This window comes from Hippocampus bargibanti, linkage group LG06 (assembly GCF_051943395.1).
Source record: "Hippocampus bargibanti isolate YZ-2025 linkage group LG06, ASM5194339v1, whole genome shotgun sequence".
Classification (NCBI taxonomy): Eukaryota; Metazoa; Chordata; class Actinopteri; order Syngnathiformes; family Syngnathidae; genus Hippocampus; species Hippocampus bargibanti.
In genome coordinates, this window is record NC_142739.1 from 5,954,471 (window position 1) to 5,976,840 (window position 22,370).

General features: G+C 41.1%; 1 protein-coding gene across 1 annotated transcript; it reads left to right on the forward strand.

Moving 5' to 3' along the window:
• The first annotated feature begins 908 nt into the window (after positions 1-908).
• Positions 909-22,331, forward strand: tbc1d31 (TBC1 domain family, member 31). The gene is made up of 23 exons (XM_088999703.1): positions 909-1,293; positions 3,193-3,330; positions 3,534-3,649; positions 3,816-3,994; positions 6,897-7,048; positions 8,675-8,834; positions 8,971-9,171; positions 9,253-9,420; positions 11,306-11,385; positions 11,466-11,612; positions 11,704-11,837; positions 11,914-12,047; positions 12,164-12,343; positions 13,735-13,967; positions 14,045-14,117; positions 14,206-14,285; positions 14,370-14,505; positions 16,236-16,328; positions 16,707-16,793; positions 17,750-17,923; positions 18,028-18,094; positions 21,544-21,678; positions 21,780-22,331. The coding sequence occupies exons 1-23, from the start codon at positions 1,223-1,225 to the stop codon at positions 21,932-21,934; spliced, it is 3,093 nt and encodes a 1,030-aa protein (XP_088855829.1). The 5' UTR covers positions 909-1,222; the 3' UTR covers positions 21,935-22,331.
• The last annotated feature ends 39 nt before the right edge of the window (positions 22,332-22,370 follow it).

Consider the following 22,370-nt stretch of genomic DNA (forward strand, 5'->3'; position numbering starts at 1 on the left):
GAACCCTGAACTGTGAACTCTGCACTGTGAAGTCGATGTGCAATCGACTCCAATACCAGGCTGCCAAAAACAAAACTAAATTATTTAATCTTCCTTCAACTATATTTAAAATAACATGGCATTTAATGGACACCACATTTCATATCCATTTAAATATGCAACGTGACTGCAATGCACAAATTTAAAGACATTTCTGTGAAATGTATGCCTGCCCTGGTTACACCAAATGCATTGATTATCATTTTGATTTATACACCGGGCCCGGTAGTCGAGTGGTTAGCACACCGGCTAACAGTGCAGAGGTCGCCGGTTCGCGTCCCGGTCTGGCCTCCCTGTGTGGAGTTTGCATGTTCTCGCGTGGTTTTTCTCCGGGTCCTCCGGTTTCCTCCCACACTCCAAAAACATGCATGGCAGGCAGATTGACCACTCCAAATTGTCCCGAGGTGTGAGTGTGAGTGTGAGAGTGACTGTTGTATGTCTTTGTGTGCCCTGCGATTGGCTGGCAACCAATTCAGGGTGTCCCCCGCCTCGTGCCCGAAGACAGCTGAGATAGGCTCCAGCAACCCGCGACCCTAATGAGGAGTAAGCCGTACGGAAAATGAGATGAGATGAGATTTATACAGCGTGTTTGCTATTGAATAGGAAATGCACCACTTGCCCCGTCCATCAATGCTTTTATTTTGAAAAAATGCTAATGAACAAACGCTTGTGCTTTTGCTTTTAGTTATATATTTTCAATGAAAAGAAGGTTCGTGTATTCGATGTTTAGGAAACATAAACATTGTTCCCAAAGAATTATTTAAACATATTTATGAAAATAATTACCATCGTCGTGACGATTAAGGAAATACCGGGTGATGGGCTGGCCCATAAAAACGACATCTCCCACCTTGCACCTCTCTGTTTATGTATTACGTCTACTCTGGGCGACACAGATTAATTCCCAACCAAGGGAATATAAATTACGGGAAATTAGTTAATTGACGATTTAATACGTGGAGGAAGACATTTAAATCTATCTTAAAGTCAGTGCTTTTACTGAAATCGATTTTGGCCTTGTTTCTTTTGACAGAATCCAAACAGTTGGTTTTCTGTCCAAACATTTCCCGCTGCCCGCCCCGCTAGCAGAGATTAGATCAACCGTTTGGCGTTGCAGTTTGACATGTTGCTCCAAACAGAGCTTCATTTATAATTTAACGTTTCACGGACCATATCAATTAAAATGGACGTGACAGACATCGGAAACAGAGAAGAGGGGAAGCTGAAGCTTCGAAAAACAGCTTCTGGGAAAGGGTAAATCGCTCCCGCTCTTTGCACATTCATTGTACTGTAATTGTCTAAAATGGGAACATTTCACATTGGCATTATATTAAGATGAGAAACGTTAAACGCTTACTGTATTTTCCATTAAATCTACTATAGCGTGCGGTTAACCGAAGTCCGCAATGACTAACCAGTCATCCATTATTGTTTAAATTAAGTCACGACAAACTATTTGTTTTGTTGCTTAACCTAAAACAGCGAACTACCGAACGAGTTTAATAACTATATTTGAAAGAATGCTATTTATTGTTTTGACACACCGTGATTTATATATTTTAGATTCACAGAGAAAGACAAATTATCATGTTACTTGTTTATAATTCAAGTCTATGATTTTACCAAAGAATATTCATTGATATATCATTGTAGAATATTTAAATTTGAAGCCAAATTAAACCTTAATATATTGTATTTCGTATACACGTCGATCTGGTAGGAGAAAATGTTCATGCTGTTTTGGTTGTCAAGCCACACAGACTTTTGAGAGAATGTCCAATGGGCAGGCCAGCCAAAACGGGAAGTTTTTGTCAAGACACATATAGTAAGTTCTATACAGATGCAAAAATGAAGCATGCCAAGAAGAGAACACTATCTCCAGCAAAACCTGAGGCTCTGTTGTATTCTGGGGATACCTTGCTTCTTCTGTCACAGGGTGTCTTAAATCTATTCAGGGTAGAATGAATCTCCAGACTATCAAATTAGTACAGGTGAAAATCCAAACGCCTTGTCGACAAAAACTTCCCGTTTTGGCTGGCCTGCCCATTGGACATTCTCTCAAAAGTCTGTGTGGCTTGACAACCAAAACAGCATGAACATTTTCTCCTACCAGATGGTGTCAATCTCAAGGACCGGGGGCCAGATCCGGCCAGCCTCATCATTTTATGTGACCCATGAAAGCAAATTATGCCTGTCAACTTCCACGATTTTTGCTAAAATCTGTCTTCAAATGTCAAATTGGCATGTATAATACATAACATTGAAATCTTTAAACATATTTAAACAAACCATATTGTGTAGTTGACTTGAGTGATTTCAAAACCAGTCAGTCATCAATTTGCTGTGTCGAACTAATGATGTGATGAGACGATTCAACATTGATTTGTTTTTACTATCCGAGGGAAGACTTGGCTTCAAAATGGTAAGCGACAAAAAAAAAAAATGTTTGACAGGCTAGTTCAAGAGCAGTGGTTCTTAATTTTGTTGGAGGCACCTTACCCCACCAGTTTCATGTGCTCATTCATCGAACCATTCTTTCAATGACTGTGACCACTAACTGCAGACTAGACTGAGGGCTGGACTTCTGCAGCGGAGGATCCATTGCACCCCTGAGACCGACTCGCCGAACCTCTCGGGTTCGATCGAGCCCAGTTTAAGGACCACTGTTTTCGAGAAAAAAGCAGCATGCAGCGTTGCTGCTGGGTCTTAAATGCACTGAATATATGAATTTAGAAATACCGTCTAAAAATGTTTTTATTTTATGCAACCTCTCTGTGGAGAGGCCATAAAAAGAAGTTGGTGAAAGTGGCGGATATTTACAAACCCGTTCCTGTCGGCAGTGCCAAGTGGTGGTCTTTAATAGGACGTTTGACTTCTCCTACACACTATGTGGCAATTTTGAATCCAGGAAGGTTTTGGAAGGTACTCACCGCTATGACTGTCTAAATTGTATTAATGTAATATCCTGGCAATTGGTGTCTGTTACAAACTACAACTGTGTTCAAAAAGGCAGAGAACAGCATGTGAGATTTTGACAGTTTATGTAAAATGATGGTCGCCATGAATTCCCTTTTTTGTTTGTTTGTTTTTTGTTTGTTTTTCTTTTCCTCTTTTGTGTTTTGATTTCTGAGTGTGGTGTTTGTATTTTCACAGGGTGTTGTTGACAGTGGTACGTACCACTCAGCATGTTAAAGTGCGTTTCCTCCATGCAGCATTTAACACCACAGGAGATTCCTTCCTGGCTGGTGATCACCATGGCAATATATATGCATTTGACATAAGTAAAAACAGGTGAGTCATTTCTTTGTTCTGAAACCCAGCCCATTCCAAGAAGCATTACACTTGCCAACATGTTTGACACATTCTTCATGTGTTTACGGTACATGACATGTTTGCTGTGTAATTATATGCAACACATTTTTTTCTTTGAAAATCTTCCTTGAATTAAGTCATTGTTTTATACTGAATTTGTTTTTGTCCACATCTATGCATAGATTTCGTCTAGTGCAGAAGACGGGACAGGCCTGCACTGCCCTGGCACTAAGCTTACATCGGAGCACCGAGTTCCTGGTGGCTCTTGTTGACTATACCATCAAGTGTTTTGACCAAGGTTTGTCAGACATACACATACAGTGTCACCATTGAGTCCGTTTGTATTTTTGATGCCAGCTTCCTGCTTTCTCAAGAAGCTGATTTATCTGTCATTCATTGATATGTCGTTGTCTGTTTTGTGAGCCATTCGGCTCACCAGAAATTATATATTTTTTTTTGCACAGACACAAAGCAGATGGTCAGCTCGATGCGGGGTCATGAAGGTACCGTTTCATCCATCTCCATTCATAGCTCAGGCCGTTACGCCCTCACCACATCCTCAGACACTGCTCAGCTGTGGGACCTGGATACATTCCAGAGGAAGAGGAAGCTTAACATCCATCAGTCAGTTGGCATAAAGAAGGTAAACAACCATTTGCCACACCACTTGGCTGTGTTATTCAGTAGAATTGTGTGATTTGTCTAACCTAGTACAGTGATACCTCGGTTTACAAACCCCTTGGCTGATGAACGTTTTGGTTTACGAACGTTAAATTTATGAAAATTTAACCATGGCATATGAACTATTTTTTTGGATACACACGGAGTGCCACAATGAGTGATGTGTTGGTCGCGAATGACCCCGTTCTCCTAACAAGGAAATGGGAGCAGACTTTTTTTTGTCCACGTTTCCCCGCCCCCAGTCTTAAAGCCGCACGTGATTGGTCAAGAACGCAGCAGTGATGCAAAAAGCATCAACCCAGCTAAACAGAACACAATTGATGAGGAACTAGGTAAAATTATCGCAGAGAAAGCACGTATAAGGGATCATTCCTCAAGATGGTCAAAGAAGAAGGCTACGTTCCTCATCAGGTGTTTAATGCTGATGAAACCGGCCACTCCATTCCATCAAGCCATCAAGGACCATCACACAGGTAAATAAGACAACTTTATTATAGAATACAGTTTTTTTTCTTTAATTATAATACCATAGCACATTTATTATACATAAAATAAGTCATATTTTGTGTAGCTTGAAGGCTTAGAAAATTAAAAAGTAGAAAATTATGTTTTATGGGACCTGGGAATGGATTATTCTCATTTTAATGGTTTCCTATGGGAAATTATTTTTGGGGAAACAGTGGGGCCTTGGCTTACGAACTTAATTGGTTCCCAGACTGAGTGTTTAAGGTGAAAAGTGTGTATCCCAAAAATTAATTTCCCATAGGAAACAATTAAAATGAGAATAATCCGTTACCAGGTCTCCATGAAATATAATTTTCAACTAAATAAGCCTTAAAACTACACACAATATACCTTATTCTATGTATAATTAATGTGCTATTGTATTGTAATGAAAGAAATACACTGCACTGTATAATAAAGTCACTTTATTTACATTTGTGATGGTCGTTGGTGGCTCTTAATTGACACCTGTTGCTTTCTGACTTGTAAGGTCTTACGAAACTGAGGCATCACATTATCATTCATCATGTTGATGGTTCTCGTAGCCACAGTCTTTTCTGGATGAAACTGTTCAATAACAGCCTGCACATCGTTCCACTTAGCAGCCATCTCCTTCGCCTCGCCCTCAGATGACTGAAATCCTGAATGGCTTGCTTCTGCTTGTCCTCTTGAAGGCAAATCAAATCCTCTGTGTTGAGGACCTCATTATGGTCAGCAACAAGCTCCTCCATGTCATCTGCATCCACTTCAAGTCCCGTAGGTGCTGGCAGAGGTTTTATTACAACAAAAGGCGCGAGTCCAATGATTCCACGGACCCGGAATGGCGCGACAAAAGAAGGCGGGCGGGGGAGATCCGTCCTTTGTCCATTTATTGACGTATCATACCCATGCAGTGAATTATTTGGTGCAAACAAGTGCCAAAGCCTGTACTCGCACCTTTCAGTTCCAGCGATTTCTGCAACATTGTTATATTGAGCGAGGTCTCTCTCTCTCTCTCTCTCTCTCTCTCTCTCTCTCTCTCTCTCTCTCTCTCTCTCTCTCTCTCTCTCTCTCTCTCTCTCTCTCTCTCTCTCTCTCTCTCTCTCTCTCTCTCTCTCTCTCTCTCTCTCTCTCTCTCTCTCTCTCTCTCTCTCTCTCTCTCTCTCTCTCTCTCTCTCTCTCTCTCTCTCTTTCTCACTCACTCTGTCTACTTCTCTAATTTATTGAGTGACTAAGAGCTATTGTGAGCAGCAGGTCGTCTTCCTGGGCCACATTTCACTCAGAATTTCATACTTCCTCCATTGTTAAATGTCAGAAAATGAAACTAAGTGAATGAGGAAAAAGCTGTGTCTCAATGTGCACGACAGCACTTTACACTGAAGGTTATTTAGATGTCAACATTCAAATGAGATATCAGTGTCGTGACTCACGCATACGAATCATTCTTTTGAACAATTCTGGAGGTGAACGTTGAAAGTGATTTGGCGCTGTTCGAGATTATTGAATTTGGAATCATTTATTTCAAAAGCATTTAGCCAGTCTTTCAATCTGAGATTTTGTAAAAGTTGCTCGAACTGTCATATTTGCTAAGCTAAGAAAGAATCGACTTATTCTTACTTCACACTTCTAAATAATAAAACTGAACTTTTCACAACAACAGTTACATGAGTGTTCATTGTCGCACAGTATGATTACTTGTAGGTGAGGGGAAAATAAAAACAGTCAAATGTATTTCACATTTTGGAGCACCGTTCTGATCATGTTAATTGCATTACAGTAAAGTCTCGTTATATCGATATCGGTTATATCATAGTACTGCTTATTACGATACTATTTCTATGAACGCAAGGAGAAAATTTACATGCCGCAGGATCGGATATATCGATAGTCTGGTTATATTGATATTTTTTTCCACTCCCGAGAATATCGATATAACGAGACTTTACTGTAATTACAATGTTAGATTTCAGAAGTATATGTGTACAAAGATGGCTTTTTAAGAGAGGAATTTCAAAAGTTTTTTTTCAAAAGACTGAAAAAAATGGAAAAGCATTTTCAAATTAACTTAAGTTTGGAAAATGAATGAGCGTGAAAAGAGCATTTTTGTAGGAACTATATCGAATTATCTAGGACTTTAATTGCAAATAAATGTTTTTAGAAACCCTTGGAAACTTGTGGAACACAAATTCATGAAAAGTGGGCACACTGATTATGTGAAAAGTAAAAATGATTACACATAGTACTATATTGAAAACATTCTAAAAAATAATGATCGTCATAATTGCAAGTCATTTTTTTCATGAAGTGAAATAAAAATATAATAAACAGTACCAGACGCATCTTAAGTTTTATAATTAATGTAATGGTTGTCCTTGTTTCAGGTTTTCTTCCTCCCTTTCAGCAACACCATTCTCAGTTGTTTTAGTGACAACTCCATCTTTGCTTGGGAGAGCAACACACTGGTGTGCAAATACCAGCTTCCAGTACCAGATCGTGGACTCCGCTTCTTCTACAAGACCTTTGCCGTAACGCAGTGAGTTTCTTTCCTCCCAGCCACACATTGTCGGCATGTGTGTGTGTGTGCGTGCGTGCTTGCGTGCATGTGCGTGTATCTGTGCGTGTATCTGTGTATATGTATATGTCTATCTGTGTGTATGGATACGTGTGTATATGTATATATGTATACCGTATTTCCCGCTGTACAAGGCGCACCCAAAAGCCTACTGTAGCATCTTATAATGTGGTGTGCCTCATATTTGGAAAACTTTTATGTATTTATATATTATATTTGGAAAAGCATTCGTTGAAGGTGCGCCTTATACATCTGAAAATATATATTATATATACAGTAAAGTCTCGTTATATCGATATCGGATATATCGATAGTCCAGGTTATATCGATACTATTTCTATGCACGCACGAAGAAAATTACATGCAAACAGGGTCGGATATATCGATAGTCCCGGTTATATCGATATTTTTTCGGACTCCCTTGAATATCGATATAACGACACTTTACTGTAGTGTGTGTGTGTGTGTGTGTGTGTGTGTGTGTGTGTGTGTGTGTGTGTGTGTGTGTGTGTGTGTGTGTGTGTGTGTGTGTGTGTGTGTGTGTGTGTGTGTGTGTGTGTGTGTGTGTGCGCGCGCATGTGCGAGTGTGTGCGTGCCTGCGCGTATACAGTGCGACCTCAGTTTACGAACCCCTTGGCTTACGAACTTCGGTTTACAAACGTTACCTTTATGAAAATTTTACTATACGAACTATTTTTCGGGATACGCACGGAGCTGCCACAATGAGTGATGTGTCGTTCGCGAACGAGCCCATTCTTCTAACAACAAAATGGCAGCCGACTGCATTTATTTATCTATTCCCCGCCCCCAGTCTTCGGTTAAAGCCACGTGATTGGTCAAGAACGCAGCAGGGGGGTGGGGGGGTTAAATATTAAAGAGACAGGCAGCCGACAGTGAGAGAGTAAGAGAAAACACACACACACGAAAGTGAGATGTCAGAGTTTTCAACCAAAAATCAAAAGTGAAAAATAAAAGAAAAAACATAAAAAATCACTTACTTTCCTTCGAGGCATGATTAAGGGCTAAAACTCTTCGTACACCTATATTAAACGCTAGAGCAAAACGCAGCACGTCCGCAAGCGCCAACAGTTGGTCATGGAGAGAGCGATACACCCGTACGCCGCTCAGCACCCCACCCTCGCGTACGCACTCACGCGTCGTACCGGCGTTTGAACACCGATTGTTGTTCGAACTACGAAGCAAGAATTTCTCGAATATTTTGTTCGGACTCCGATTTGTTCGAACTGTGAGTCGTTCGAAAACTGAGGTTCCACTGTACATAAAATAATGTATATTTTGTGTAGTTTTAAGGCTTAGAAAATAGGAAAGTAGAAAAGTATGTTTGATGTGGACCAGGGAACGCATTATTCTCATTTTAATGGTTTCCTATGGGAAATTAATTTTTGGGATACACACTTTTCGCCTTACACACTCTGTCTGGGAACCAATTAAGTTCGTAAGCCAATGTCCCACTGTATTTATAATTTTCCCTTGATAGTCAGTTATTTGTTGTTGTTTTTTGGAGTTTAAAAGTTAATTATCATCACTGTCTGCATCCACGGTGATGCAAATGTCTGGTGTTGACAGAGATGGTAAGAGTCTGGCGGCTGGGGGCCGTTCCAATCTTTTGCACCTGTGGTGTTTGGAAAGCAAAAAGCTGGTCAAGGTGATCCAGATGCCCTCTCAGGTGCGGACTGTCAGACAGCTGGAATTCCTTCCTGACACCTTTGATGGAGGATCCAGTCAGGTACACTTGCCGTGATGGATTGCTGTTGTCATTTGGCAATTGTTTTGTTTTTGCTGACCAAAATGAGTAAATGGGAGTGCCGGGATACATCTGGACTCAAATTGTGTATTCACACTTTTCTCTGCTTTTTTTACAGACATTGGGTGTGTTGGGCCAAGATGGAATTATGCATTTTATTAACATTCACACCTCCAAGGTGCTCTTCCATCTGGGATCCCACAAGAACGCCATCAACACAGTGACCTTTAGCCCCACTGGTCGTCATGTGGTGGCCATTTTAGATGATGGAAGCATTAGCATCTACAGTGTTCAAAGTCTCACGGCCGATTTAAACCAAGTAACATGCGTCTGATAAATGTCTGTTTTGAAATGAACATGCTTTGTGGGATTATTGTTTATAACCCATTTCTCTCCACAGATTCCTGTTCCACAAATTGCAATAGTCTCTGATGATGCATCAACTCAGGCATTATCAAACTTAAAGGTCAAATCTGACACAATACAAAGACCAGCCGATCGCGCAGTTGAATCAAAACGGGTAAAGAGCCGCGCCCCTGCTTTTGGGTCTGCAACAGAGGATAAAGAGGTAGGAGGAATATAGTCAAGAACAATATTTTTTAGCTGTGGGCTATGCTGCCATACTCTGTGGTGTGAGCGGTGGGGGAGAGAAAAAAAAAGTCTTAAATCAGTTAAACTACGAAATGGTAATCTAATTTATTTAGAATTTCTTGTTAGTTTTTTTTTTTTTAATTTTAATGCCATGCACAATATGTTGATATACAATAGGATAAAAGAACAAAATAAATGAATAACAAACCTATGCCACCACGTCAACACACAATAGTAACAGCGAGACAAAGTATAGGTAGTGTTGATGAAAGAATCAACGATAAAACATTTCAATTTTTGTATGAAAGTCCCTCTGGAAATTTGAGATATTAGTTAACAACATTAAACAATCGTGTATGATTTGGTAGTTTTGCTTGTCGTGACAACACTTGAGCAAAGCTCACCTCAGCACTCTAGAGTCTGCTGCTCTCCGCTCTGCATGCGTCAATCACAGCATGTACGCACGCACACGCGTGTCTTTTGGTTTCAACCAATCAGTGCCTAAACAACCAACACCACGAATCATAGGACCTTTGAACTATGACAACAGCTAAGCAAGCAAAGACGACACGATGCTCGAGATTTCTGCTAAACTGTATGCTACACCTTTTGTCCAAATTTGCTTATATTTATACAGTAAAGTCTCGTTATATCGATATTCTCGGGAGTCGGAAAAAAATATCGATATAACCGGACTATCGATAATTCCGATCCTGCGGCATGTAAATTTTCTCCTTGCGTTCATAGAAATAGTATCGTAATAAGCAGTACTATCGATATAACCGATATCGATATAATGAGACTTTAATATATATATATATATATATATATATATATATATATATATATATATATATATATATATATATATATATATATATATATATATATTTATTTTATCCCCTCGGAATTTTCAGTAAATCCATTTTCAGCTCTGAGCCAATGTACAAAATCAAATGGCTTAAAAAGTTATCTCGTTGCCTATACACTTGTAAAATCAATCTGCTATAAACATAAATTGCCTGCCATCACCTGATAATGCTTTTGTTTGAATAAAGCCTTAAAGGACAACCGATGTCCTCGGACAAGTTGTGTCCATAATTTGTTAAATGGCTTCAAATGACTTCTACTGAGCGTATTTTAGAAAGATTCCACCGCATCTAGCTATATTTTACGTTTTAAGACTCGTGCTGAATATTCCGGAAGTCTTGTTTTTGAGTTGGTGACAAGTCCTCACCCTACGTCACTGAAGGAACACCCCTGACCGAAAAAAGGACACATTGTAGCAGTCCTTCCATCACGTCAATGCATTTCGCTGTACTTGTTTGGTCTGAAAACTTCGTGTTGCACCAAAAAGAGGCAGAGGAGGACGACAAAGCTCTGTGTAAGGAATTAATCAGCCTGTGGAAATGGGCTGATTAATTCCTTACACAGAGCTTTGTCGCCGTTTTCTGCTTCTTTTTAGTGCGACATTTCCCCCCCTATTGCCTCAAAATGGCACGGAATAAATTCTTTAATCGATTGCAAACATGTATGCTTTCCTCTTCAGAACTATTTGAATCATATTCATAATTGGATGAGTAACAAGAAAGCATATTCTTAGCATAGCAAGGCAAGACGTCTTGGGGTGACGCCACGAACAAGGGGGTGGGACCTTCTGAAACTGGCCACTTCCGGGTTCATTTTTTTGCAGATTTTGGACACTAAGTCATTTTTATTGGTGTTTTGCATTTGACTAAAAATATTATACTGTGTTTTTTGGGTATTTTAGATGCTATAAAACGTTTTTCTGATGTCGGTTCAGAAACAAAAAAGTGATGTCGGTTGTCCTTTAATTGCGTTTTATATTAACATTCCAACAGAATCAACTTCCCGGTGGTCTGAACAAGATAAGACTGGTGGGACTTCTGAAAACGTTTGGCGAATACCCTGCAAAATACAGGTGCTCTAAATTATCCCTTCAGTTTGGGGCTTGAGCATAAAACATATCTGAATGTAGCAGAATATTGCGTAACTTTTTAGGACATTTGTGTGGCGGTCCTTGCTATGCTTGCCTGAAAACTACACAGCCTACAGCAGTCTGACTGAAAAAGGCCTCCACTCAGCCTACCTCACCCTTCAGGAGAAGTATCCCATCAAAAGTCAAAAGCTTGGGAGAGGGCTGCAAAGGTACACACTCATTGATTTGACATCCTCAATTGTCAAACCCTCAGAAGGATTCTTTTGACATTTTGTGTTCAAAACCACTCTCCACTCGTAGGGTTTTATCAGCACTGTCTCATTGGGCTTCCATCTTTGGAGAGGCAGAGTATGTTCCGCTGTTGGCCTTTCCGTTTGTCAAACTCTTTCAGAACAATCCTCTCCTGTGTTTTGAGATGGTGGCCACTGTCATAGGTAAGCCTTGACAGGACACAGCGCTTTGTTGCACGCTACTCAGGATTTAAGTTGATTTGGTTATGCTGTGTGGCAGTGAACTGGTGTCAACACTGGTTTGAGTACTTCCCTAACCCGCCTTTGAACATCCTGAACATGGCAGAGAACATTGTGGCGCATCATGACAAAGAGCTGCTGCAACACCTGGTGGACTGTGGAATCACCTCCCAGGTAATTCCACATGATGACACACAACATGGAATAGGTGCAGGCCCCAGCCCGCCAACGACTATACCGACGACCCCATGTTTGTTTTTTTGTTCATTAACTGTGTGTGTTTGTGGTAGCTCTACGTGTGGCCCCTTTTGGAGTCTTTCTTCTCTGAGGTTTTGACTCGTGACGAATGGCTCAGACTCTTTGATAACGTCTTCTCCAACCACCCGTCCTTCCTGCTGATGGCCTGCGTGGCCTACCTGACACGCTGCCGCGAGCCTCTTTTGCTCTGCTCTCAGAAACAGGACTTTGAGGTGATGTCTCTCTCACTTTCATGTTGTTTTTTTTCCCCTCTGCTCACTCTCTCATATTAAATGAGGTATGTTTCCTCTTAAAAAAACACATTGAACCTTAAAAATAAATGGACACAAGCACAAAATGAAACAAAGAAAGTGCACATCTTTACATAAACTCATTCATCCGTACAATTAAGAGTCAATGCAGTTGGTCCAGTTTCACTTCATTGCAAACTTTTCGCACCGTTGTAGTAGTAATATGTATGCTCTTTCCAATGGGAACGGCACCTGTCACACGTGTTAATGTGTTTCCAGAAAACAATTCAATTTCATAAAGTACAGTGTGAATACAAACCTTAAAAACCAGGACCATACCAAAGGACTTTCCTTAGTGTGAATACATTATTAGATGTTTTTAAGATTATCATGGTGTTTAATCTCCATTAAAGAAGATAACATTGAAGAGGTGGTAATTAATTAATCATGATTAATGCAATTGTTTGTCACCTATGGTATTTTAATGTATCCTATGCAAATTATTTTGCATTGCTCCAATGATCTGTCAAACAACTTTTTCAAGTAAAACTCCTTTATCGTACAGTGCGAGCAGAAGTCACCTACCACGGAAATCGATGAAAAGCCGTCATCTGTACTTTTTTTTTGAAGGTGTCGGACGTTTCGCTTCTTATCCAAGATGCTTCTTCAGCGAACTAAAGTCTTACTGGTAGTATCGGCCCTAAATATATATCCCTAATGTCCAGACATGGCGGCGCCGGACACTGCTGTGATAGGTCCCTACTCTCAGGTTGGGGGGAGCAGAGGACCACTCCCTGCAGCCCCACCGATTGTTCCTACATTGCTGACTAACGACTGGCCTGATTGCCCCACTCCCTCCGGTATCATAGCAGTGTCCGGCGCCGCCATGTCTGGACATTCGCGATACATATTTAGGGCCGATACTACCAGTAAGACTTTAGTTCGCTGAAGAAGCATCTTGGATAAGAAGCGAAACATCCAACACCTTAACAAAAGTACAGGTGACGGCTGAAGAAACATTTTCATCAATGGACCACTCCTGTACGACTGAGAGCTTACACAGATCTACCACGGAAAGTCAACAAAATGTAATTTCAATTTATCGACAAGGTTAAGGATGACGAACTATTGATGAGCCACTCCTGGTTGTTGTCACTTCATGTTGCTTAAAAAAGCTAAGGAAAAGAAAAACACATGTGGAGCAAAGCTAGCTTTTATCAGTCAGTGAGCAATAATCTGCTGCAACGTGCGGTGTGATGTGACCTCCTGTGTTGTTTACTGTTGAGGAATCTTTGTTTTTCCCTCAGAAAATTGAAGTGAAAATGTAAACCTGCATGAAGTAAAATAACATGCCCTGTTTTCCTATCTGCTAGTATTTTTTTCATCATCGGAATAACTTGGACATGGAAGCCATGATCAAAGATGCCTACCGGCTGATGAGTGCCACACCTGCTGACATTCATCCAAAGAGGATGCTCTCCGACTTCACACCGCTGACTAAAGGCCAGTACCCTGTGTTTAACCACTACCCTGAGTTTATCGTGGAATATCAGAACCAGGAGAGGGAAAAGATACGACAGCAAGAGATGGTGTATCTCCAGGAAAGGTGATATTGCACTTGACAACCGTCATTTTTAGTTGAGGAAGAAAAGCTGTAAAAATGTACACACTTGGTATCATCAGGCAGGAGATAATGTCGCAGCATAAAGACTTGGTGCGCCGCCAAGCGGAAGAGGATGCCTTTTTTGTACAACAGGTAGAGATTCAAAGAGCAATCGTGTGTCAGGAAGAAAAAAACCTGCACTTTAAAAAAAGTTCTGACTCAACTCCTTTGACTTGAACAGGAGCTGTTGCGCAAGGCTGAAGAGCAGCGCAGAAATATCCTAGCACAAGAGGAAGAGAAGCTCACACAGCAAAGGAAAAAGTAAACGTCCGCCGTTTCCTCTATGTGCATGTTTGCAATTCCAAGTTGGGAAAGTGGTTTTCAGTGGTCACTGTCCTTTCACAGTTTGGCAGCCATGAAGAGAGAACTAAAAGTGAAGGAGTTACAGCAGCTAGATGAAAATAAAAGCCGGCTTCTGAAACACCAGCAGGACCTCCAAATGTCGCAAATACACAGACTGGACAGGGAGATCATGAGGAAGGTGAGGAGGACGTTCCACATTTTATTACATTCAGGACTTCAATTGGACATGATGATGGAAGCACAATTGTAAATAATAATAATAATAATAATAATAATACATTTCATTTTACGCGCCTTTCAAAGCTCTCAAGGACACTTTACAGTCACAGACAAGCATAGGTACTATAATAAATAAAATACAATCACAAATAGAATGCAATAAATAAAATACAATTATAAATAGAAACAAGAGAGAGATACACAGAAAATACAATTTTGAATAGGTGGGTTTTGAGATGGGACTTGAAGGATTCTAAAGGATCTTTGAGCATTATTTATGAACATTATTTATTTCAGCATTTTAATTGACAATATATTGATAACAAATAGATGGATAGAAAGCATATGAAGAGTTTAGTATGCGAAACATAGTTAAAAAACGGATATCAAAACCGTCCCTCGTCTGAATGAATTACGACAGTCAGTCCTGTTGTGCTAAGTAGTTATAAAGTTCACAATGTTTTTATTCAATCCAAAAGAACCTTTAAAGGACAACCGACATCACTTTTTTGTTTCCTAACTGACATTAGAAAAATGTTTTATAGCATCTAAAATACCCCAAAATGATGTTTTTAGTCAAATGCAAAACACCAAGGAAAATGACTTAAAGTGTAAAAAGTACTTCAATTTGAAACTGGAAGTGGCCAGTTTCAGAAGGTACCGCCGCCTTGTTCGTGGTGTCACGCCAAGACGTCTTGCCTTGCTCGAGAATCAAAACATTGGCTTCAGATTTAGAGAACATGCTTTCTTGTTACTCATCCAGTTATAAATATGATTCAAATAGTTCTGAAGAGGAAAGCGTACATGTTTGCAATCGATTAAATAATTTATTCCGTGTCATTATGAGGTATCTGGGGGCGGGAAATGTAGCACCATAAAGAGTCAGAAGATGGCGACAAAGCTCCATGGAAACCGGCTGATTTGTTTCCTTAGAATTTTTGTCAGCGAATATCAAATAGATGCTCGGTGCAACACACAACGATTCACCATCGCTTTATTTATGTGTTTTCCTTCTAATTTCGCCATCAACACGGATCAACACAAAGTTTTCAGACCAAACAAAGTACCGTAAAATGCATTGACGTGATGAAAGGACTGCTGCAATGTGTCCTTTCTCGTTCAGGGGTGTTCCTTCAGTGACGTGACGTCAGGACTCGTCACCAACTCAAAAACAAGACTTCCGGAATATTCAGCGCGAGTCTTAAAACGTAAAATATATCGAGATGCGTTGGAATCTTTGTAAAATACGCTCAGTAGAAGTCATTTGAAGCCATTTTACAAATTATGGACACAGCTTGTCTGGAGGCGTCGGTTGTCCTTTAATTGTAAAAAAATGATTGGGGTAAACGTATTGAACTTTTCATCACAAGTTAAAGTAGTTGTGTCAATACATTTTTTTTGGGTGGTAGGGGGAGGGCCTCCCTCCTGTATTTAAGTGCACTGCTAAATTCAACGCCCCTTCTTGATTAACCCTTGGGCCTGTTATGCTGCTCTCTGAATCTGGGGTTTTCATAAATGGCTCATGCTTCAAAAACTTTAAAAACTACTGTTGTCAACGATGATGAGCATTGTTGCTCATGAATGGCACTGCTGTACCTCAAGTTGCATCCAAGCACTCCATATTTCCCATATTGGTGGTTTTCTTTGCCTTTTGGCCAATGAGAAGTGACTGTATCTGTTTGGCTGCAGATGGAACTCCGTGAGGAGGAAACGACAGCGGCCTTCCAAGATCTGGACTTCAGGCAAATGGAACTGGAAGTGCAGCGGAAGCAGCTTGAACAGGTGAAAACATTTCTGTCTTCTTTCATCCTCTTTTACAGTCTTTTCTGTCCTCTCTCTCCTGCTCTCTTCACTCCTTTGAACAATGTGAGTGAGGAACAGTATTAAATGGATTGGATTGGATTTGCCTTTATTAGTCTCACAGTGGAGAAATTTACATTTCAAAATGTAGTATTTAGTGTAGTTTTTTCCCTTCAGCATCAATGGTAATCGTTTTCAGGTTTGTGGAATGCTGCCGAATGACAATGATGAACACAAGAGATTTTCCATATTGCTACTCTGTTTTCATTTTCCCCTATTTTTAACACAATAGCTGTTGGTTTTAAATGCCATTGGCAAGCATTTCACCGCATTCTTCTTGACATCTTTTTTTTATTCAAGGAACTGTGCAAGGAGCAGCTTCGCATAGAACGACAGGTTGCCGACATGAGGATGAAAAACGCAGAAAGAGAGAAAACAAACACGCGGGTAAAGTCTGAAATGAGCAACGCTGTTGTTTGAAGAGTGGGGAAAGCGAAGGTGTTGGAATGATGTGCTGTTCTATCAGCCATCTAAGCACCTACTTAGCAAACCTGAGCAATTGAGTCTACACTGCCACGAATTTGATTTTTTTTAGATGTTTTGAGGGAAAATAGACGTGAAAAAATACATTTGGTGTTTCATTTTTTTTTTTTTTTTGAAATTGTTTTGCCCACTTTCACAGCGCTTTGAGCCAATTATTCAACTCTACATTAGCTGTTATTTATGATTATGACTATATGTCAGGTTGTTGCCTCCCAAAAACTATTGGAATGGCATAGTATTGTATTTGATGGATATTTGAAGGTCTCTGGGTGTTGATCAAAAGATGAATTGGATACGAATTTTCACAACTGCAACTTTTATTTCAGGATATTTACATTTACACGTCTTAAGCAACTCAGGAAGAAACAACTTTTGCTTGAAGCCACAGACTTTTCACATGGGCAAAATTATTTACGATACAATACATATTGATTTATATAGCGCTTTAACAACAACTGAAGCCGTAACAAAGCGCTTAACACCTCGTCTTACGAACGCTTGAGCTCACGAACTTTTCGCCTTACGAACATTAAATTTGCGAGAATATAATCTTGGCATACGAACTAGTTTTCGGGAAACACACAGAACGCCACAATGGTTGGCAGACTAGTTTTTGGTGGAAGAACACCAAACCACACGGCCGAACAGCGCCTCAGTGGCTGCCGGTCTACTTTTCCACACCCCCTTTCTCTGAGTGCATACGTGGTTTGCTATCGAGTGGATACTTTTGCCCTTGCGGGGTTGTTCGAGTCATGACATATGTTACCAATCTGTATATTTATCAACAAGAAAGCTATCAAATCCACATTCCAGTTGCCTTCATTGGCTCATTTTCCCGTCCTTTTGCTACACTCACACAGTTGATGGAGGGCTTCTCGGCAGAGGTGCACCACCCAGGCTCCAATCGCAACGGACAATGGGAAATCGAGGTCGAGCGCCACCATCAGATGGACGCTGAGCTAGAGAAGAGAAGGCGAACACTGGCGGAAGGTGATCGGTTGACGCATAGCCCGAAAGACCTGGTGGAAAATAAGGTGAGAACAAGAAGAATATAGTCACGTGCCAATGCACAGGAAATAGCTCAGATAATTTGCTTGAGATTCAAAACTGAAAAATGTTTGCTCTGTGTGGCCTGCAGTGGGGTGAATTGAATCAGAGAGGGCACTTGATGGAGCGACCGCAGTCCAAACCCGCAGCAGACACAGGTGCATTCATACACACATGCATGCAGTCAGTCTCATTAAGAGGATGTTTGTGATGCAGGAGGATCAAACATGATGGATGTCACAACCACTTTTTTTTGCTTGTTTTGAACAAGACTATGCCAAAATGATATGGATAGAAGTGTAGTGGTTTTAAACCAAGTACAACTTCCTTCCAGGGGACACCTTGAATCGGTTGCCAGCCAATTGCAGCCCACATAGAGACAAACAATGATTCACACTCACAACTAGGGACAATTTAGAGTGTTCAATCAGCTTCTCGTGCTTATTTTTGCAATGTGGGAGGAAACCAGAGTACCTGGAGAAAATCCACGCAAGCTCAGAGAGAGCATGCAAACTCCACACAGGGAGGTCGGAGCAGGTATTGAACCTGACTGATACCTCTGCACTATGAAGTGGACACACTGGTCGACTGTGCTGCTTCCAAGTAAAACCTTTTCTTCTTTTTTTTAATTGGTGAGGGTGATATCTGTGCACCTCTGGATTATTTTGTGGTTTTGCAGCCTTTGAAAAAATGGTTAAACACCTGATTTCCCTTCTCATTTCCAATCATTGAAAATTATGCGATCACGGTCACACGAAGGCCCATAAAAGCAGGTTTGTCAGTCAAATGTTGGTATTTGGCTTTTTTCAGTTGATTGTAAATATCCCCCTCTTATCACATGGGACTGTGTTGCTTTTTTAATGTACAGTAAAGTCTCGTTATATCGATATCGGATATATCGATAGTCCCGGTTATATCGATACTATTTCTATGCACTTTACTGTATTTATGAATTTTGGTCCCTTTGGATAACTGCCACGTCCAGTGGGGTAAATCAGCTTTCTATTCAATTCCACCCGCATCTCTCAAATCAAAGCATGTTGCAAGATGAAAGCAAAGATTGGAGTCACTCTTTTGGAGTGAGGGGTCTTTGGCGCCCTCCCTCAACAAGACAAGAGCATTAGGCTGTTGCGCCCGCTTGTTGTTGGCTTTGACTCACTGCTAGTCTCCCGAGTTTGCAATATTCCGTGAGGACCTTGTCGTGCCTCCATTTTGTAAGGGACCTGCCGCCAGTGCCTTTGGTCAACTTAGTTAGGATGTGCTTCACTGTGCACATCTGGTTGCAGAATGGATTCTTCTCCTGGCGCCAGGTCTTTAAATGGCGCACATCTGTCAGGGCTTGCAACAGAAAACTTGACCTACGTTGGTCAATTTGCCACAGCTGCGTCCAGTATGGTGGATTGCGAGGCGAGTCTGATCGCCTTCACCTGGCTGTCCCCCTCCACGGCTTTCAAGGACTGCGCACCACATGCCCTCTTCGAACTCTCTCCTGCAACTTCTGTGACCCAAGCGTCCCCAGGCGACACCACTTGCGGTTTCTTGGTGCTTCCTGTAAGCCCCCTCACTGCTGACTGGCACCTCCCACTTTCTCGAACATGTGATGGTCTTGATTGCTTGAGCAGGAGTGAAGGGCCTTTGCAGCTCATCATGCAGAAACTGCTGGCCACAGATTTGAGTACACGCATATGTGATCATGTCCAAATTGTGCTCAAAGTGCCATTACTTTTTGAAGCCATTATTATCCAGCACGAGTTGAATCCCCTTGGCACGGACTTTACCCAAGCTTCACAGCTGGCTATTAGAATCCCTGCATCTGTGTGTCCCCCCATCATCATTGATCATCAGTGATGATGGTGAAACTAAACTATTTGGGTAGAATATGTCAAATAAAAACCATCGTGATCAATAGGGTTGGTTGTGAAACACTTAAATTGTGAGCTCCTCAGCACAGACCTTTGACCACATTGTGTCACGAGGAGTGTCCTATCTTGTCGCCACAGTCTGGTCACTATAGTTTAAATGTACCTTCAAAATAAGATACAATGCAATCCAAAGTACATGAAGGATATGAATCACCATCAACGCATATTATGCGGAGTGGGCTTGGTGAGTGGGGATCACCCGTTGAGATAAATCTGTTTTTCAAGTAGGGCTCCTGAGACTGTCTTCTGATTTTATCTTTCGGCTTTTCCTTTCAGGGGTCGCCACAGTGAATCATTGTCCTCCATCTAACCCGGTTTTGTACATCCTCTTCTCTCACACCAGCTACCTTCATGTCCTCTTTGACAACATCCACAAAGCTCCTCTTCGGTCTCCTGCCGGGCAGTTCAAGGCTCAGCATCCTTCTCCCGATATAGTCACTCTCTCTCCTCTGGACATGTCCAAACCATCTCAGCCTGGCCTCTCTGACTTTCTCTCCAAAGCCTCTAATAAGAGTTGTCCCTCGAATGTACTCATTCCGTTTCCTATCCAACCTGGTCACTCCCAAAGCAAACCTCAATGTCTTCATCTATGCTACCTCCAGCTGTGCTTCCTGTCTTTTCTTCAGTGGCACTGTCTCCAGTCCAAACATCATGGCTGGTCTCACCACCGTTTTATACACTTTTCCTTTCATCCTATGAAACCCTTCTATCGCACATCACACCTGAAAATTTCTCCAGCCTGCCTGGACACGCTTCTTCCCCTCTTTTCAACACTCTCCATTGCTCTCGACTGTTGACCCCAAGTACTTAAAATCCTCCACCTTCTTTATCTCTTCTCCCTGTAGCATCACTCTTGCACTTGGATCCCTCTCATTCCCACACATAAATTCCGTCTTGCTGCGACTGATCTTCATTCCTCTCCTTTCCAGGGCATACCTCCACCTCTCTAGTTTCTTCCCCACCTGCCTAACATCGTCTGTCAGCCGTACTGTCGATTAAAAGTCAGCTTCTTTTTCTTGTAAGTCATATGCTCCCTTTTCTGTCTCCTGGCTTGTCCGTTACCCCTTCCCAAAGAAACTTACCAAAGACGTCTGTTAGCTCTTGGGTTTAGCGGTAACCTATCATGTGACCATGATGCACACCTTGACCCGTGTCAAGAGTGACATACTGTAGATGGATGAAACAAAGGATCCAGTGATCCAAGAATCAAGTTATATATTCTTTCTGTGCGGGTTCGTACCAAATGACCCGGGGGTTGGAGACCACTGCTGCATCACATTTGACTTCAAATTTGTAATCACTCAACCTATGATAGAATGACAAGCAGTCACTGTCCTTTTTGGTGACATAGTGTACCCCACTAAACATAGACAGAGAAAGCAAAAGCGCCCTCTAAGACGATTTAGAAATCTGCAGACAATCACCTTAAGGTAACGACTATCAAATCATCTGCAAGCAGCCTGACAATAGGACAGATTCAGAAATGTAAAATCCATGGAACTGAAGCCATTAACATGGCTTCGAATACGGCTTCAGGGGAATCAGCAATTTGTGCATGCCTCTCACCCGAGTCATTGATATGGTCAATGCCATGTGACTCTTCGCGGGCAAAGGAATTTAAAAAAGAATGAATGAATTGATGTTTTGTGCACATATCTGTAATACATTCTCAATCATGTTTCCAGGATATTCAGGAACAGGTTTCAACACCACAAATGTCAGGATGGCCGCCCCCAAACCAGCCACATTTAAAGAAGTGGAAAGCAACACCATGGTGTGCTTGAACAGCTGCTCCCCTGCAGACAGCACTGCCACCAGCTGTGAGTCAATAAGGTCAACATTGTGAGCAGTTAATAGGAGCATTCAAACGGGTCATTTAATGGATGAACCGCTTTCTTCCCATTCTTCTACCACTTGGCAGTCTCACTGGACAGAGGCCGGGCACATCTGGACAGCAAGGAGAGGCAACTGTTGAAGCAAATTAGATGTCTGAGAGAGAGGCTTGTCGCAAGAGCCAAAGAGGACAACGTTGCCTCCTCACCGTCTCTCTACACGCCATATGCTGCCTCCCACTGACCACTGCCTCTCACTATTGGAAGACTGCCCTTTTGAAACTTTTCAACCTGTCATTGTACTGTACCTTATTGTCATTCATGTACCACTAATAATTTATGTAAATTTGTTTTAATTGAATCATGTTGATTGGACATGTTTTAAAAGCTGTTTTACATAGTTTTGTTTTAATTTACACGTATATTTTCACTTGTGAACTTTTCAAATGTTCAATATATTGCCACTTTCAATAAAGAATGGTGGCTTGTCATAACATTTTCTTTGATAGTTGGAAATTACTGTCAGTCATCCCTGAATATTACTGAAATGTTTTTTTGCATGCATGTGAAAAGGAACAAGATACATTGACAATTTTATTTATTGCTGCAATAAAATGTTTCTTTGAACATGTTCACAATTACATCAGTAGACATGTTTACGTAGACAAAAAAAATACAAA

Excerpts from the sequence above, each read along its gene's own strand:
- tbc1d31 (XM_088999703.1), top strand. The coding sequence starts at position 1,223 with ATGGACGTGACAGACATCGGAAACAGAGAAGAGGGGAAGCTGAAGCTT. Across the intron at positions 3,650-3,815 it reads CATCAAGTGTTTTGACCAAG|ACACAAAGCAGATGGTCAGC; the intron begins GTTTGTCAGACA and ends TTTTTTGCACAG. Across the intron at positions 7,049-8,674 it reads AAGACCTTTGCCGTAACGCA|AGATGGTAAGAGTCTGGCGG; the intron begins GTGAGTTTCTTT and ends TGGTGTTGACAG.